The sequence below is a fragment of the Nesoenas mayeri genome (assembly GCF_963082525.1).
Source record: "Nesoenas mayeri genome assembly, chromosome: 3".
NCBI classification, from domain to species: Eukaryota; Metazoa; Chordata; class Aves; order Columbiformes; family Columbidae; genus Nesoenas; species Nesoenas mayeri.
In genome coordinates this window covers 91428098-91447424 of record NC_137544.1, presented here as the reverse complement: position 1 = coordinate 91447424, position 19327 = coordinate 91428098, and the positions used below count along the sequence as shown (strand labels likewise).

Genomic DNA, 19327 nt, shown 5'->3' with positions numbered 1-19327 from the left:
GCCAAACCACATCCTGAATAGGTGCTCGTGCAGGACATACCTGCTCAGGGAAAATTTGCTCTCCAGGATACCTGTGCGCTGAGTCCTGCGCTGGCTGCCAGCAGACTTTTGGTAAATCCAGCTTTCCAAAGGGCTGAGGAAATACCTCCTGGGGCAGCCTCTGTCTGCTCCTGGGTTTGGGCTGACACTCTCTGGATAAATTAGGAGAAGACAGGAGCAGAACAGTCCTGGATGTCTCGCTTTCCCCCTATGTGTTCAGAAGGCATTAAATGTTTGATTGACTAAACTGAAAAACTTGCAAAATAATAACTTTTCTATTTTGCCCTGATTTGAAAACATGGTTTATTGAACGTTCAGACAAGCTTTGTGCAATGTGGGATTTGCATTTATTTTCTCCCTCAAGCATGTCAGATCAAATAAAAACACAAACTATATCACAGAGGTTTTCTTGTGGTTTGCGCCGTTGCATGCCAGCTTTTGTCATAATTGGGTAGGGCTTATAGCATAAATGTGCAACAAATACAGACTAGAAAAGGCAATTGTCTTCTGTCTGACTGGAAGTGTATTTCACACCATTTGAAAATGTGAAGTTGGAAACAGCTTGCTAGGGTGAAATCCGAGTGTCACTGAATGGTGGAATTTTTGCCATTGACATTAGTGGGAGCATGATCTCACTCATTTTTCATGCAGTATCTCTCTAGATCTTGTCCTCCGGTCCTTTACCCTTTCAAATGGGTGTGCAGGGCTATTTAAACCATAGACATACGTGTTTTTATACACACGCCCACTGCTGAATTTCAGACCCAAAGACAATAAAACTCAGCATAGAAAAAAATCCTTTCTCGTCCCGTTAATTATTTTCATACTTACCGACTCAGTTACGGGCTAACGCCACAGGACACGACCAAAGTTTCCTTTGCACGTACAGGGCGATGGCGCCGGGGCGGACAAGGGGGTCAGCACCGGAGAATTCCCGAGTCCCCGCTGCTTTCGCGGGGCAGCAGCTGCTCGCAGCGCCCAAGTGACTTGCGGACCCTGCCCGCTCCCCGGGCAGACCCGGGACCCGCCGTGTGTGCGCCGGCGGGGCCGGGGCGAGCGGCCGCTGACGCACGCCGGTCCCAGCCCTGCAGCGCCGGCGCCCACTCGGCCCCCTCTCTCCGCCGCCGGCCCACGCGTGGGGCGCTCCTCCCCGCCCCGCGGGGGGCCGCTCCCCGCCTCCGCTCGGCCCCCGCGCCCAGGCGGGCGCTTCCCCTGCGCGGCGCGGCCGCGGCCGGGGGAAGGCGGCTCCCGCCGGGCCCAGCGCGGCGGCGGATGGCGGGGGGGCCGCGCCCGGCGGGGGCCGGCGGGGGCGCCCGCTGAGCGGCGGCGGCAGCGGCGATGCCGGGGGGCCCGGCGCGGCGGGGCGCGCCTGCGGGGCCATGAGGGCGGGCTCCGGCCATGGCCCATGGCAGCGCGGCGGTCATGCTGAAGTGCGTGGTGGTGGGGGACGGCGCCGTGGGCAAGACGTGCCTGCTGATGAGCTACGCCAACGACGCCTTCCCCGAGGAGTACGTGCCCACCGTCTTCGACCACTACGCAGGTGAGCGGGCGGGGGTGCACGGCCGGCGGCGGCGGCGGCAGCAGCAGCAGCAGCAGCAGCAGCAGCAGCAGCAGCAGCAGCCCTCCTGCCTCCCTCCTTCCATCCCCGGCCTTACCCTGCCGGCGGGCGGGGGGGTCTCGGCCGCCGTTTGCCCCCCTTCACCCGCTCTGTTTCTCCCCCCTCGCAGTCAGCGTTACCGTCGGGGGCAAGCAGTACCTGCTGGGGCTGTACGACACCGCCGGCCAGGTGAGTGCCGAGCGCTACCCGCGGTCCCCCCGGCGCCAGCCCCTTCCCCGTCCCCGCGGCGCTCCCGGCGCTGAAGTTATTTGCAGGGCTGCGGTCCGGGCTGGGTGATTCAGAGGCGGGTTGGATGGGGGAGGGGGGGCGGCGATTGATAGAAAAACAGCTTTAAAAGAAAAACATCGATCCAGCCCTTATTCCCGAGGGCGGCCAGGGCTTTATTTTTAGCGGTGCGTGGCCGGGCTCCGAGGGAGCGTGGCCCGGCGCTGGGGTAGCGATGTGCCCGGCCCAGGCTGTGCCAGCGCCCGCAGCGCTCCGGGCCGGGCATCACCCCGGGTCGGACCCTCCGGAGCGGGGACCCTCCCGCCGGCTTTCGGGTGTGGGGAAATGTGCCTCTTGCAGCACGGAGGGAACTTGCTGCCTCAAATGCCTCAGGTCGGATAGAGACCCAGACTGCTACAGCTTGCTTGGTTTATGCTTAGCAGCTCTTAAATAGCTAGAGAGAGTCGTTCAACTTAAAGGTGGAAAATAATAAAATGTAATTCTCAGCTGCTGCCTTTGCAGCTACCTGGGTTTCTTCCGCTATCCCAGACAACTCAAGTGATTCATTTGGTTAAGATGACTACAGCCTGTTGTGAAAGATGTTATGTCAGCACGTATCTTAAGTAACTTTAGTGATGGATAAAATGCTTGATGTTTCAGAGGGGTCACTGGTGTAGCAGTTTCTAAAGGGCTCCGTTATTCAAGTCATTCCTTGGTTGGCTCAACTTGCATGGCACCAACTGTGGGGCTGAGCACGATCTCCTGGGTTCAAGTACTCCCAGCCCTCGGGAGGTGCCTTATCCGAAACAAAATAGTTCGTGAAGGGCCCGACCTCGGGAGGTGCAGAGCATATACGGAAATGCTGCATGGGTTTTTGTAAAGTTGTGTATTTATTGTATTAAAACTTCTTGTTGCAATGTGAGCATGTGTTTTGGTCTCACATGACCTCAGACGTGCTTCCTTGTTGTAAAGAGCAACCAGTAAGATAATCCCACTGGGTTCACATAGAGCTAAGCTGTAATTTTTAACCATGTTATTCCTATACTTAATTGAACAACTGCTGCCTAAATTAGTGTACCTTTTTACATCTGCATACAGCCTTAAGTAAGGGAGCCAGCATTTAACCCATCTTTGATGTCTTTGTTAAACTGAAATCAGCAATAAAATTAATTCCAGGAGAATTGTAGGAAACAGCCCTGTTTCTAGAAACCTGATACCTGAAGGCTGGGGCTCTTCCCAAAAAGACTGACTTCATGATTGTCATCTCATTGACGTAAACACAAACTAGTCAAATTTAAAACAAGCTAAGTGCATTTCTTATTACCGTCATAGTCCTCTTTTTTTAGTAGTAAATGGTTCAAAACACATCTTGTTTTAAATATTGCTTAAGTATGCTACAAAATGAGGATCTAGTGCTCAGGCAAATAAAGCATTTAGATAAGATGCAACTATTTTTTTTTATATATTTTTTTTAATAATAAGCATTGGAAAATGCAAAAGCAACCCTAGCAATATTGCACATACACATAGCTTATTTGTGCATGCTGTTTCAAACTGCTTGTGCTGGCTGGTCGCTATAAATGGGAGTGTGTGTTGTTAACTCTGTGTAACTGTAACTAAGGTGATTTTGTGGTATCCCACTCTACCTGAATGTACTGTGTACAAAACCAAGTGACCTTTGGCCTTCTCAAAAGCTAGTAGGGTAAACTGGGCAGTTTGCAGCAAACAGCAAGCGAAGGTATTCTTGTTATACTAAGAAAAACTTTTCAGTGTGAAATTGTATATCCAGATGTGTAAAAACTTGAGGTAAGCTTTTTTATTTTTTTTCCCCAGATTCTGAGAAGCTGAAATCTTAAGTTTGAATTATAGAACAGTTTCTGATGTACCCAGGACCAGATCTAGCTGGCCTAGTTCAGTATCAGCTCACGTAGGCTGTTTTAGTGGGGCTACCTTTACAAATAGAGCTGGTCTTGGCAAAACTCCCCTTTTAGTCAGACCTGCGGTGCTGATAAAATCTTTACCACTTCAGTGTATTGGGGGACCTGGCAGACCTCTGGGGCTGCTGATTGGACCCCCATCCCAACATCCAGCACAACTGAGGAGATGCTCATGGGGTGTCTGTGTGAAGACACCAACCCAGCAATTTAATTCTTTCAGCTACTTCGTCAGAAGGCATGCTGACAAGCCTGCCTTCCCAGAGCTATGTGGTAACAGAAAGCTTATTTTAAAGCTTAAATGCATATAGTAAAGAGCAGAAAAGAGACGAGTTGATGGTGTCTTCTCTGCATCTGTACATGCCTACTGCTTGCACAGAGTTTTGTATGGCTCAGATTCTTTGCTGCTCAAAGTGGGGATTTCTGTGCCAGCATACATCAGTGCTTTTGTTTCTAATTCTATCACTCCCGAGTAGTTATACTGTAAAATACTGGCCTGACAGTATCATTTTATCTAAACTTGGCAGTGTGTGATTGCTGTGGTATCTCAGCAGTTCACAATCCTCAGCGTGTTTATACTCCCAGCTCTGGATGGGGTGCATAGGTGCAATCTACAGATCTCATTTTGGGGGCAAGAGGAGTGGGGGGGTCAGTGTAGGTTCAGACAGTGACCTACTCCAAATCCATGCATGAAGCCTGTAGCAGTACAATCTTTTTATTTCTAGCTGGTGCACAGCAGGCTCAACTCCCTGAAATACCAGCCTGTGCATCTCTTTAACTTGCGTGGTTATGTATTTAGCAACTTGTGACAGACTTCGCTTTGGCAGAGGAGTTGCAAGCTTTGGAGTTCATGTCATCCAGTACTCATTTCTAGCTCACTTCTTCACAACACACACAGGATCAGATGTGGCAATTATACTGATGACATAATGCCTCATATCTTTGCGAGTTTTAAGAGAGCGGAGAATAAATCTATTAAAATCCCATTTTTTTTTCCAGGTTGTATATAGCAGGGAAAAATGACACTAGCAGTTCACAAATTTTGGTCTATAGGCAGACAGACTTTCCTTTCCCCCCTTTCTGTGTATGTGAATTCAGGCAGGCTTTTCTCTGGCTGACAATATCGAGGCCCTGGTTCAGCAGAAAATAGCCAGTACAGCTGCTGTGCAGTGGAGGCTCTTGGAGCCCATTTGGGTTTGCAGCTGTGGAGACAGGCTCCCGTGCCAGGGAGGTGGAGGGGACTTCGGTGCAGGTGGTGGCCGAGAGGACATTCCTCTGGCAATTCCTCCCAGAGGTGGAGCCCGTGGCTTCTTGTCGCCTGGCTGCTGCACATAGCCATGCTCTGAGACTGGGTGGCTTGGGAGTGGGTTGTGGTTTCCCCAGGAAGGTGAGAACTGCGGAACATGGAACTACATCACCCAGAGCTGGGTGCATTAATGGACTGAAGTTTAAAGGTGACGTGCTCATGATGCTGATGCTTGGATGCCTTTGGCTTTGCAGTAGTGTCTCTTGCTCTCAGAGAATAACTGCACCAGTACTGCTCTTTGTGGAGCAGGGGTACGTGGCAAAATCAGCCTAAGAAAGGGAGCTGTGGCTTCATCAGGGGTTTGTCAACTTCACCATGTGCTTTTCAACTAGTGACAAGTGATTATCATAAGTAATACTGCCACTTCACTTGATATTAGAACTTTTAGAGAGATGTCTGTAAACACTAATGAAGAGGTGTGCTGTGTGTCCCCTTGCCATGTCCTAAGTGATCGGGGTAAGTGGGAGGACAGACAGGAGTTACCTCTTGGGGATTTCACTCCATACTGAAGGCTGCTGCTTAAAATGGTAGTCGGGATCCATCCTCCTTTCAGTCTCTTTTGCTGAGGAGTTTTCATTCATGGTGTGATCCCTGTCCTCCAGTATGTCCTGACCACATACAGGTGCTCTGCTCATGTGTCTTTGCTGTGAAGGATTGCCAGGACCTGGAGGGAGGATGCAGGAGCAGAGCCTGTGCTGCTCCTGCTGCCCCTGGAAGAGAGATGCTGAGGCACAGCGTGGCTGGCTGGTGCAGGTTTGGCACCAAGCCACCAGCTGGGCAGCGCAGATCAGGGTACAGAAGGAGCAGAGTGAATCTTGCAATGGTGCAATGCCTAATAATAACATTTATATCCCTCAGCGTTGCTTACTGCTGTGATACTAGCGTGGCCTGGTTGGACAGAGCTGAGGCAAACTGCATTCCTCTGCTTTCCATTTTTATTTCTCTGCCTTAAAGGCCCTAATACGTGTAGGACAAGCTGTAGGTCTGATAACAGTAAAGCTCTCAGTGCCTGCTAAACTGTCACCAAAACAGTAGCTGCAAAACATGCTAAGCACAAGAGCAGAACAAGTCACTTCTTAGTTCCTCTCAACTCAGATACTGATGGCTACTCTGGTTGTAGCCACAGCCATCTTAATTCAGATACACTGATTTTTCCTGTTGTAACAGAGGCTCTGATATTAAAAGCAATTTTATATTAAAATTGGTTGGGCTGCCCAAGTGCGTAAAGCTAAGTCAGGTATTAGCGAGACCATTGTCTGCGTTAAGGCCAGGTGTAAAAACAAATGGTTATAACTGTGAATGTGCCTGTGGGAAAGAGGGGTGGAGGTGAGGTTATTAAAATGGATGGTCACCAAACTTGTGGTGGTTGCTATAAATAAAACAAGAAATAGCAGTAATCCTTGTACTCCTTGCTGGCTGTTTGTCTCAGCTTTGGTTGGTAGCCCTGCTCTAGCAGGCACCACTTCAGTCTCCTACTGAAAGAAGAGGCAGCTGCTGGTCATTTTGGCTGGTCTGTTGTGAAATAGAAATGTCCCTCCTTGGACCACATTACTCCTTCTGAGGTGCACCTACCGTGCACCCGTCATGCCAAATGCAAGCCTGGAACAAGCGAGGATGGTCTTGCACAACGCAAAGCCTGCCACACTTTATTGTACAGCTGTAAACCTATAGCATCATTTTGGCAGATCTAAAAATGAGATGTTAGCAATTAACATCTTGTCCCCTTTCTGTTGTCCCCGGTGCCTCCGTCGTCTCACATGCGTTCTCCCTTGCCATGGTCCCAGCTGCGTTGGTAGCTGTGGGCTCGCTCCTGGCTGGCCTGCTGGCCTGGGGATGGCTCAGCCCGAGCTGCTCCCTGTCGAAGGATGCGCCAGCCATGACAATTCAAAAACTCTGCAGCCACAACTGGATATTTGCAGATAAAATTTAGAAGTGCCTAGATTCCCTCTCTAGCATTGAAGTTTTTCAAGGCAAAAGAAGGAGGTGAAGTGCCTCGGCTTACCACCTCCATGTCAAGAGTTCTCTTTGAGAAGTGTTTAAGCAAAGACAGGCTTTCTCTTTAGAAGGAAAGGGACTCTTACCTTCAGACTGGCTTTTAAAAATGGCCTTCTGACAATAATAATCCCAGTGCAAAGCTTACATTCAGACACCTCATTGTGAGCTGGGACTCACACTTTGAAAGTGTTGTGTCTCTCCTAGAAAGATAGGTATTGTTATCACCAGATGGGGAGTCTCAGGCTCTCTTAGTTCCAAAAGCATTCACTAAATATGTGGCAAACTCAAGACAATTGTATTTTGATTTTACTGTCAAAAGCCCCACAGCACTTCTGAATAGTGGCACTGAGTTATGTTAAAATCAAATGTAAGGGCTGTGTTAGAAAAATGTCGATCCAGAATGTCTTCACCAACTTAAGGGTACATTAATGGCAAAGCAAACTGTATTTGAGAGGTTCTCTGAAACTTCAATTTTTAAGCACATTTTTATGGAGACAACTGACGTAGAGACACTCTTGCTAAACATTGATTATGTGGTCAAGTAAAAATCCCTTTTTCTTGGGTTAGGAGTTAGTAGATACCCTTTAGATTGTGACAGTTCTCTCTGGATTTTACTAATTTATAATTTCTTCAAGGTACGGTGACATCTTTTGATGCTAAACAAACATCACCAGCTAAAAAGACAACACTGAACATAAGTGGCAATTATCGCTCTTTCAGCACAATTTTATCATGTATCCTCTCACTTCTTGACTTCATTTTAAGATGGAGTTTGCACCTGCACTTGGTTGAGTAACACATAATCTACAGCTGTACTGCAGGAGGTGAGAGTGATGGAATGGGACAACTGGGTAAGGTGGCATGAGCTGGCAGTTTCTCTGATAGAGAACATATGAGACCCTGGGAATTTTTGGCAGGTCCATAGTCAGACTTCTTGATTGAAATCAGTTTCATTTGCAAAGAGCTCTTAATATTTTGGTAAATATCACAAGTATAAAACTTGCATATTTTTCATGTATAGCCTACTCCTGATTCAGCCTCCAAACTACATCTTATAACAAACTGAATATAATGTAGAGTACTGTGTCCATAGTGCAGACCTGCACTGCAAAAGGATGTACAGCATGTGCGAGGGTCTGAACCAAAGCTGTGTTAGTGGCACCGTGTTGCTGACTTCAGTAGCTTTGTTCCAGTTCCTTTATTGAGAACATATGGACAAAGTGGACATAAAACCTACTTCATGAATACTGAGGTTTTGTCAGTCCCAGGCATTTGAAATGATGAGACAGCTATTCCTATCCACAATACCTAAATACCAGTACCTAAAAAACCTAGGAAATGAAAATGGTTTGTGAATTTGCCCTTTGCTGGATGTGAGTTTTCTTGAAGCTTTTGGGCTTCATGTATTTGAGTTTTCTCTTTATCTGTGGGGTACTAGAAATTTATCTTTCATTTAAAGGTGAAAAGGATGTAATTTTTTCTTTATATAATAATGAGACTCTAGGAACCTGAGCTTTAAGAAATAATATAAAGCACACCAATTCAAAATCCTGTAGTTTTATTGTGAATTATAAAAAACAACATTACTAAAATGGATGCTTTGGGACAGAGCTTCAGGATGTTTTTCAAAAACTTCCAAATAATCAGTTACATCTCTAAGAGAACTGCCCCTTCTCTAATTAGAATAAATGCCAAATGAGGGTAGAGAGGAGTGGAACTGTATCTTTTTACTGTTCTGTTCTGTGGTTTTATGAGCAGTCTATTGGTTTGGATTGGTGACTGGATCATCTGTGTTAACAAAAATGTGTCTGAACGCTGCATGACGCTTTCAGCAGTTCTGAGGAGGTTATGTCATTTGACTTGTCAGTGGCTAATGTCCTCAGCTGGTTTTAGTCCTGCTCCATGCTGCGTCCATGTCATGGCACGTGTGCAATCATTCTTTGCCATGGATGGCACTCGCTGGTGTGTGTATTGAAATGCAGGTGGCAGCGTTACTCTCTGGAGCAAAGGAACATCTATCAGCATCCTAGGTGAGCTTATTGCTTCAAATGAATAAAACACAGACTGAAAGTGCCTTAGGCAGCTTGCGCTCTAAATTAGATGTAGCTGTGAATGCTGAAAGATCATCCGTAGGACTTAACGCTCGTTCCTTGTTGGTCTGGTTTCCAGCTGGGATGCAGGAGTGGAGTCAGTAAGGGCTGGAGGCCAGGCGTGACCTGGGCTGCATCTTTAGTTATGACCAACAGATAGCCCAGGCACAGGCAGTGAGATGGCTGCATATTCCTCAATTAGGAAAAAAAAAACAAAACAAAACATAGGCAGTTTTTCAACTTCCTTAACATCTGCTGCAGTGAAACTGTTGAGTGTTTTACCACATTCTTCAATGGGAACTGATAAATTGGGACTTGACGTAAAACAAGGTGCAGAAGACTCTTAGGAACTCCTTAATTCCAGAAACTCTTTCACTGTGACGTGTTTATTCCATGTGCACATGGTAACACCGGTATTCTGGTACTTTTGTCTTTTGAGAAGATGCGTGATTGGAATTAATCTTGAAGACTCAGTGCGAAGGCTTAGTCTTCTGTCTTACAAAGCTGTCACTCAACACTGGACTGAAGAATGTGCTTCTGGTGTTTATTTGTGAAAAGTGAAAGGGAACGGCATACCTAACTGAAAAGTCTTTCTTGCTGGAGCAGGATTTATATAGTTAGTACATGAAAAGACATAGAATCATTTTGGTTGGAAGAGACACTCAAGATAATTGAGTCCAACCGTTAACACTCACTAAACCATGTCCCTAAGAACCTCATCTATGCATCTTTTACACAGCTCCAGGGATGGTGATTCAAACACTTCCCTGGGCAGCCTGTTCTAATGCCTGATATTATTTAGATAAACCACATTAAACCACCTGTATTCCATAGTCTGTTTTCTGTGTGAGAACAGATTTACTGATGGTCATATTCTTCTGTAGAAAACAGAGTGAAAGAACCCATCTTTCCAAAGAGCAGGTTCAGCAGAGGGTCCGACCGGATCCCTTGCACCAAGGGTGAATTCTACTTTTTTTCCTTTGATTGCCCATATCTGAAAGAGTGGAAAATCCTGATTGTTTGTGGCTGCAGTTAACAAAACTGGGGTGAGTTGCTTTCCTGGAGAAAGTGGAAATGCTGTATGGGAAGAGCACTGTTTGTAAGGTTACTGACAGTGAGAAGGGAGCTGGCACTGAAACGCCCCACAGCCTCGTGATTTCTCACGGGAAAGGGATGAAAGTGCTTTGCCCACAGCAGGCGCTCTGCCACTTCTTAGGAGCTCCATAGTGGATAAGCAACTGGTATAAGGCGTTTAAGAGAAACTGCTTGCCAATACTGTTTGCAGTCAGATGAATCCATGTTCTTTTGTTACAGATGCTAAAATAATGACTACTAGAAAAAAATTCGAGGACTTCTACTTTTAGAAAACCACAAAGAAGCCAGCAAGCTGAAGTTCCTGTGGTGACAGAGGGAGCATTCTGTTGAGACTGTCGAGGCAAATAGTTTAGCATCACCACATGGCAAAATGTAGGATTTGAACAGTATTTAATCCCACATTAAGACTGGGATCCATTCTGATCACTTAAAGTCAATTGTATGTATAATTAAAGGAATATTCTGTCCTCTTTTCTCTAATGCTCTATAATCCATCTTACTAGGCTCCATCTTCCAGGTAGTTATTTCTCTCTATACAGAAAAGCTTTTCTGACACGTAAGCAGCTGCATAGTCCTCAAGTATGCCAGAAGGAAAGTTTTGTCAAAAAAAAAAAATTGTAATTCACAAACCCTAGGCTTTTTCAATGTATAATTCATACTGCCTTTGAACAGTCCTCCTCACAGGAACTGAGAGATGGATTTAGATCAGCTTACTTCATTTTTAGAATACAATGGGAGAGCACTTACCCTGCATTCTTGCAGCCATTTCTATAAATTAAAAATAGATGCTGGGCCCAAATTGGCAGCTTTTTGCACTCCCTGGGAAACCTGTGCGAAGAAGCCGCACTTGGACAATTCTGCTTTCTTTAGCAATGCAAGCTGCATCCCCAGAAGCCTGTGAAGAGACAGAGGGTCTGTAAGGCACTTTTCCCCTGCAGCCAGGGAATAATCACCACATCTCACTTTGCGTGTTCAGAACCTGATGGCTACGGCTGTAGGTGACTGAAAAATCAAATGTAGCGATCAGCGTAACAGGCCTTGGGTTGCAGAATCGGACAAGCAGTCGTTTTGTGGCAATGCCGCGTCAGGGCAAATTGCCGCTTGCCAAATGGTCCTGCATTAGTGGTGCCCGCTGAGTGGCAGTGCCAGGAAGCCACCGTCCTGGGGACTCTCCAAAGGCTTATGGTAAAAAAAAAACCCTAACAAACCAACAGAGATTTTTTAGCCAGGGCAGCAATTTGTGCCTGGCATGGGGCAGTACAGGCCACTTCCCTCTCTCTCTTCCCCCACCCAAGGCTCTCTCTTGCAGGATCAGAAACCACAGGGCGATGCTGCAGGGTGAACCCCGTTTCCTGGTCTGTAGGCGGTTGTTCTCGGAGGCTTTGCCTGGTGCTTATGGCAGAGCTGCACGTCGGCCTTGAATTCCAAATAATCTGGGGGAGATGGCAGGATGTGCCCACTGGGGTAACTGTGGGCTGCTACTCAGTCCCTGGGGCATATATTAGATACAACAGTTATTATGGCTCACTTGTTATGTGTTCTGAAATATTACAGGAGGCCTTCTGAAACGGAAATTCATTTTCAGAGAGGAAAGCTATAGAAAAAGCAGTCTTGAATGACAGCTTTGAAAGCATGGAAATTCATATCGAGAGAGGACTTTTGACTGTCATTACCAAGCCCTACTATGAAATGGGTTAAAATTTGAACTTCTGGTTGGGACTTGGCTTTGTGGACACCAGCACGTTACGTATGTGTGGCTCAGTGAGACCTTCTGAGGAGCAGCAGTGATTACCCTTCACTGTATGAAGGTTGGATTCCTCTGGCAACTCTGCCTGATGTCTATTTTTGGCTTCCCCTCTAAAAACAGATGGCTGGGAGTGAGAACCTCCTCTTACGACTGCTGTTGTAAGCTATGAAAGCAACACATGGTTGCTAACACAGAGATCACAAACCTAGAGTTGTTAAGTTCCAGTTTTTCTTCCAGTTGTACAAGGTTTATGTTGTTCTCTCCCATCTACTTTATACTGTCTCAGAATATAAAAGAAATAGGCACATCCTTTTGTTTATAAGAGTATGTCAGTATAACTGGAGATGTATCATTAAAATTGCGTTCCTAAGCTGCGAAACACATAAAATCATTAACTACTTTGGTTCCATCAGTGGACAAAACACTGGGCCTGGATTAAAACATAAGCATGACATACATTGCTCGGGGCCCCTGCCACAATGTTAGTGACATACCTGAATTTGATTTCTCTCATTTTCTTAAAGACACAAGCCCTCATATTTGCAAGGAAGATAAAACCCAAAACCAAAACCCAAACACATCTAGGTTAACATCTTCGATTCTTGTAACAGCAGATCTGAGAGGTGTGAATTTCCTCAAAAGTCTTGGTCAAGGCATGGGAAGGTATTGACTGCAAAGGTGACCCCTCTAATTGCCTTTCATCTCTCCAAACTGTATAGAGACCCCCATAGAGGAGAAACAGGCCTGTGGTCTCATATTTCTGAGAGAGGGTGAGGGTCTCTGTCCCCATCACTTTAACTTGAGCAGGGAAGAGCGAGATACCATAAAATGGGAGCTGCAGGGCCTCTAGTACTATGTGATCTCAAATGTGCCTTCACCTCTTCACTTTTCTAAGAAATACAAGGAAATAATGCTTTTTGTGGGTCAGGAAGGTTGTCCAGAAATTATTAGACTTCTCTTTGCCTTAGTTTATTTTTTTAAAAAACATCCCACTGCACATAAGCTATGTACATCAAAGGCTTTTGCAAAGACTAATGCATTATTAAGCTAGCAAACCTCTATGGATGGGAAGATGCAAGTGGAGAGAGCATAATAATTTGCTCAGGGCTACGTACTGTGTCAGTGGCAGAGGTAGGAATACAGTTTGTGTGGTTTTAGCTGTGTCTCTCAGCTGATACCCATGGACTGGGGAAAAAAATATTGGTTCAAAATCAATTGTACAGCTTGAAGTACAGCATTGCATTCTACTTTCGGTCTGAGCAAACCCTTGAAATGAATATCATTCTGCAGAATTGCAATACCATTCTCCAGTCTGCATATATAAAGTTCCTCAAGACCTCTGATTTTAGCAGGTAAATGTCAGGAAAAGAAATAGCCAAATTTTGGACATGCTAAAACAAATTCACCTGAACACCCAAAAGACAGTGAAAATCAGTGATTCAGTATTCAAGTACAAGGCAGCAGGAAAACTCAGAAGGGCAGATTATTAGGTGCTGTAACATGGAAAAAGAGACCTAAAGGAGAGATTCTAAGGAGCTGAGATAAAGGCAATGCTAGACTTAGCCGCATGATATCAAAACTAGGGTGAAAGGAAACTTGAAAGGTATGAATTTCCATTCTCCCCTCTTAAAAGCAAAGCAAAACAAAACAAAAACCAGTCCTTCCCACTTTGTAGCTGAGAAGCCAAGTTGTTAGTTCCTCCATCTCATGTCCTTTCCCGTGTCTGTTCTTTATTGGCAGCTGTCATGGGCTGCCACAAATGATGGAGGGTCCTGCTGCAATGTAATATCTTTTATAGGGATCATTAATTAAACCAATGTACTCGTGTCAAATTTATTTAAAGTTATTTTAACTCTCACATTTTCAGCATGTTTTTCTATCTGTATTCATTTGCTTCAGCAAACGGCAAACAATTTTGTTTTAAAGATCATAGTGTGATGGAGAATGAGCCATTTCACTATAGCCTGGAGTTTTTGAGAGTTGTACTGCATATTTTGATCCTTAGTGGCTTCCTTGCCCATCTTATTCACACTCTTAAAATATTCCACTTAAATTTTTAAAATATTTTTAATGCCTAAATATACATGCAGTGCCTCCCCCAATTAGACTGGAAGTCTAATTGCTATACAGCGTGGTGTGTACATGCACTCAAATTGGAATTTATGTTGACTGGCTAGTATAATTAGATTTTGCCACTGCATTTAATTTTAGAATAAGCCACATTTATTTCCCTTACACTGGATTCAGGAAATAAATTATAGTTGAAGCAATCATATTTTTCCAGGCTTCTCTAATATTCAGTCTAAATTCATTTGGTGTTTCAGATTCTTCTACCAAGCACAGCAGTTCCTTAAACCAGATACATCAGAGAAAGTTTTCAGGTTCAATTGTTATTTTGGAAGGACTGTTGGGGAGCAGAAGTCTTTAAGCACAGATGGCCTGCTAGATGTAGGCAACATTTAAGCCACGTTGTCTCTTAGGAGGACCCAGGACCAGTCTAATCATGTGGAAGGAGGCTTTATTAGAATTATTTACCATTATGAGTATCAATACAATGCCAATTTTTGTAGCAAAGACAAGGTTTAAAGGAGAGCCTGACAGCACTGACTTGTGTCAGGCAGCAGGATTGGTGGGTATAGCCAAATTCTCTGTTAATTTAAGTAAGTGTAAATGCAGTGAAGTTGCTGTAGTGAACACCACGTACATCTTTGGCCGTGGTACATGATGCATCCAATCACATTGTACTTGCCTTCAGTTTAACTTCTTAATTACACAGGATGGGCCCACAGCTTGTGCAGTGCTGATGGGACAGGGTGTAGATCAAAAAGCTTATAAGTAGATGCAGGGGCAGGAATCAGTTCAGCGACTTCCATGCCTTAAAACATGGTAACGTTGCTCCCTCCCAGATGAGTGCTGAGGAGCACGTGGGAAGCGAGGTGCAGTCCCAAATGCACAGGGGTTTGTATCCAGTGGGATTTAAAAAGATAAACTAAATATGAAGGTTTTGAAGCAAACTATGCAAATGTAGCTTGTCTTCAAGATCAGAAAATGATTAGAATTTCATATAAATAAAAAGTCTGTATGTAATTTGAAATGGATAATCTAAGAGGTATCTTAAGGTCAGTGGACGAACAGTAATTCCTGGTGACAATGAAATGTTTTCCAGTATTCCGTGCAGACAGTGCTCTAATTATTGTAACCCAGGTGTGAGGTTTTTGGAAAATGTTGTATATAGTGAAGGCAACTCTTTGGTAGTAGGAATAAATTATGACTTCAAACTAGATTTTTTTTTAAGAAAATCTTTTCAGTAATACCTTGCATAGGATTTAGTAGAGCTGAATTTGAAAGCAACTGACAGATCTGCCTGTGTGTTCTTGCATGCACATTTTGTACTCCAGGGACTAGTCTAATTTGCAGTTGGGAAGCTTCTTTTAGGATTTTGGTCTCCACCCTAGAAAAGGGAGCAGCAACCCTCAGCGGGATCTAACTGCATTCAGTAGTAGAAGTGAAACATAAAATACATGCTTTAAAAAAGAGTGTTAACTAGTTTCAAGTTGCTGTTGTGATTTTTTTTTAAAGTTATTTCTGCCTTCTATGATGAACATCCACAGATATGGAAAAGACATGGTTACTGTTGTTTTTTTTGAAACAGGATAGGAGCCTGACACCAGCAGGGAGACAACTGAGCTTCAGAAAGGCCTGTCCAATGTTGTGATTTCACAGTAGTATCAGTTACTGTGGTTGTGAAATTGGGAGCCCATGTTTACAGCTAAACATGCTCCAGCTTATTGAGGAGACTGGAGAGTATACAACTGGCAGTAGAGAGGATAATCAAAACGGCACACGAGAATGCTGGTTACAAAACAGAATATTGTGTAAATAAACACTGAAGAGAACTGGCCAACTGGCCTCCCTGCTAATGCAGAATCTCCTCCAGTGCTTGTTCTTTTGTCCATGGCACGACGAGGGCAGCAGCCTCTTCCCGCAGCTGTTGACTTCCAAATGAAAAGACGGGTCTAGCAGAACCTGCTCCAAGGGAGGTCTCACACGTTTTCTGAAATTCTAGTGATGCCATCTTTAAAATGTAACAATCAAGGAAGGACTTTTTTGAGGGTGTAACTATAGGTTAATAATCTGCTTATGTGACAGTTGCCAAGGAAACGAAAATGTAATTTTCCGTCTTGTTTCAAACGTAGAGTTGAATTACATTTCTGTTTCTACACTTAATGAACAGATTGTTCCAATATTTGTGAGATTTAATTAAGATGGGGGCCTTGCTCAGGCAAGAGGGAGGCTGCTGCAGCAGCCATACTGAAGTGGTGTTTAGCGTGGAAAAGAAGGCATAAAACCAGCATTCTTCGCTGTCTCTGCAATGCCTGGGCTCAGTCCTGGTTATCTATGTTTCTTGTTGTTGTTGTTTTTTCTCTTCTTTTAAAAAAACCCACAAACCACAAAGCCTAAGGTAGGAATGGTAGGGCATTGGTTCACTGCCATAGCCAAAAGGAAGCCTTGCAGAGAAAAGCTGGGGAGTGCTCCCTCCTGCTCTTAGCTAAAAACCATGGCAAAATCCACTTTCTTTCTCTCTTGTTAGAGAGATTCTGTCTGTTTTACAGTAGGGACAATGTTCCTGTGTGCCTCTGTGGCCTGGATATTGTATGCCCTGGCTGTAGGACTGGTGGCTTTAAATGCTATGTCTCTGAATAACCCAAATAACAATCTTTTCATGCTACCTCCCTCTCCCCTTTGCCCCAGAGGGCATTACTGTTCACCTGACAGTGTTCTTGATCTTTAATTTCTGTTCCTTCCCCACTCTGTGCTGGGCTTGCTTACAGAAAGCACTCTGGACAAGAGTCTTTTCTGGTTGTTACTTTGTCTGCCCTCATCATTAGCAACAGGACGGTAAGGTTTCTAAGAGACAGAAAGAAAATTCTAAGGAGGGACTTAAATATCATCTCTACATATGATTCAAAAGAGAACATCTAATTTAAGTGCATTAAATAGCTTCAACTTAGCCTGCCTTTGTATAACCTGGATGGCCCTATAGCAGTCACATCTGTGTATTTCTCTTTGGTCAAACAAATGGGAATCGTTGATCTACAAGTATGTTTGAATCATAAGCCTTTCTTTTTTTTTCTTGAAGTGAAAACTTTTTAAAGGGTAGTCTTCTGCATACTCTCGTACAGAAGTAACTTTCCACCAGTATTAACACACAGCATTTTTTGTTATTTATATTCACATGTAATTACCCTTATATGCAGATTTTTGCTCTGCCATACTAACCTGGAATAGTTGTAAACATTCAGAAAGTTTGCTTCATCAGTATTCCTGAAATATACATACAGTTTCTGAATATAACTGTTAAAATTAACAAAATGTAAGCAACAATTTAATATTTCAGATAACAGAATTTTTCTTTCTCAGGAAGACTATGACCGTCTGAGACCTTTATCTTATCCTATGACCGATGTCTTCCTTATCTGCTTCTCAGTGGTAAACCCTGCTTCATTTCAAAATGTGAAGGAAGAGTGGGTACCGGAGTTGAAGGAATATGCACCTAATGTTCCCTTTTTACTAGTAGGAACACAGGTACATCTGGTTCTGTTCTACTTTAATTTAAACAACCCAGATCATTGTATGGTGCCTTTTCTGTGTGCTGGAAGTTCAGGCCCAACAGGACCTGAGCAGCATCTCTTTCTGGCTTTGGAGGAACAATCCTAACAAGTGACAGAAGAACCTGGATATGTGTTGTCCTCTAATGAGCGACTTCCATTTTGTTAAAATATATGCAAGATGGGCTGCATCTCTCTGTGACTTTCTGTAAAGTCATGAGACTTATGAAATAAAACTGTTCATACTCATGTTACTGGAATTACTTGGGTCTGCAGCTATTAGTCATATCCAATATTTGCTGAAGCAAAGGTGCAAGAGGAAAAGTGAGACAATTTCTTCTTGTGGGCAGTGGACTGGGCTTAAATTACAAAGTGACCCACATGTTGGTATTATGTTTGGGTTAATTTTTCTTCCACTGCTGGATATCCTTTCTGGTGTTCTGAGATGATCACATCTAATTGAAGAGCTGAATTACAGGATAAATGTTTGTTCTTTCTGGATTAAATGTAGTAGTTCACAGCTTAAATTGCCAGGGCTTTTGGATCAGGAAGGATTCACAATCTGAATCATGACATAAATCCATTTTTATACATGTAATACTCCATTAAATAAATAATTCTGCTTTACAAAGAGGGTATCATATAGTCTGCTGACTTTTGTTTAGAAAAAGCAATCCAGCGTGACTGCAATCTTTCTTACTAGATCGATCTTCGCGATGACCCAAAAACTCTGGCAAGACTGAATGATATGAAAGAGAAGCCCATATCTGTGGAGCAAGGACAGAAGTTAGCGAAAGAGGTAAACTGGATACTCCTACATGAAACCAAGTAGCAAAGAAGCAGAAAAGCCTATTTCCAATTGACTTCTTCCTTTACCACTTCACCCATTTCTTTTACCAGTCAACATATAGAAACTTTATGTCTGGTTACCAGTTAACAGTATTTGCTTATACTGTTGAATACAGCTAACAAGTAGACCTGTGCAATAGCACTTCCCTGTTAGTAATAGTTCTAACTTTCTGTGTAGACACTGATAAAAACTACATGAGCATTAGTCAGAGAGAATTAAAATGACAGAGTGATTGAAGTTGGAAGTGGCCCCTCCTACTCTAGGAAAAAGTTGGCGGCATCTTTAAGACATTATTTGAGAATAATATACTAGCATTTTAACACACTGCATGGATAATGCTTATCAGGGCACTTATTCTTAGAGCCTTATTTTTGAAACATAAATCAGTCATGTAATTCTGTAATTATTTTTTGCTGTTTAGCTATCAAAAATACCTTAGGACCCCACTGCTAATCTAAAGAGCTTATTTAGTATGCTCCCTTTATAAACCAAACCAACTTAAGTACATTCCAGATCTTTGGCCAAAACACAAATCTTTTATCCTACAGGGGGAAGTACACTCAGATGACTTTTCTAGACTGCACCCAAACATTGTGGTGTCACTATAGAAAAAAAATAATGCCGATAGAACTGAGCAGCTGAAAAATATTGCTATTGAATGAACTTTTTTCTTGACAGATAGGAGCCTACTGCTATGTGGAATGTTCAGCTTTAACACAGAAAGGACTGAAGACCGTTTTTGATGAAGCTATTATAGCCATTCTAACTCCAAAGAAACACACAGTGAAGAAAAGAATAGGCTCAAGATGCATAAACTGCTGTTTGATCACGTGAGATACA

The 19327-nt window shown here is 43.9% G+C and overlaps 1 protein-coding gene across 2 annotated transcripts; it reads left to right on the top strand.

Annotated features, from left to right (window-relative positions):
* Positions 1-1437: 1437 nt before the first annotated feature.
* On the top strand, positions 1438-19321 carry RHOQ (ras homolog family member Q; the record flags this gene model as incomplete). 2 transcript variants are annotated; one of them, XM_080342739.1, is made up of 5 exons in its annotated part: positions 1438-1579; positions 1767-1825; positions 17450-17614; positions 18341-18436; positions 19166-19321. In XM_080342739.1, the coding sequence occupies 5 exons, from the start codon at positions 1438-1440 to the stop codon at positions 19319-19321; spliced, it is 618 nt and encodes a 205-aa protein (XP_080198865.1). The 2 variants fall into 2 exon arrangements, with proteins under 2 accessions (XP_080198865.1, XP_080198866.1); XM_080342740.1 differs by having other exon boundaries at positions 19170-19202.
* Between the last annotated feature and the right edge of the window lie 6 nt (positions 19322-19327).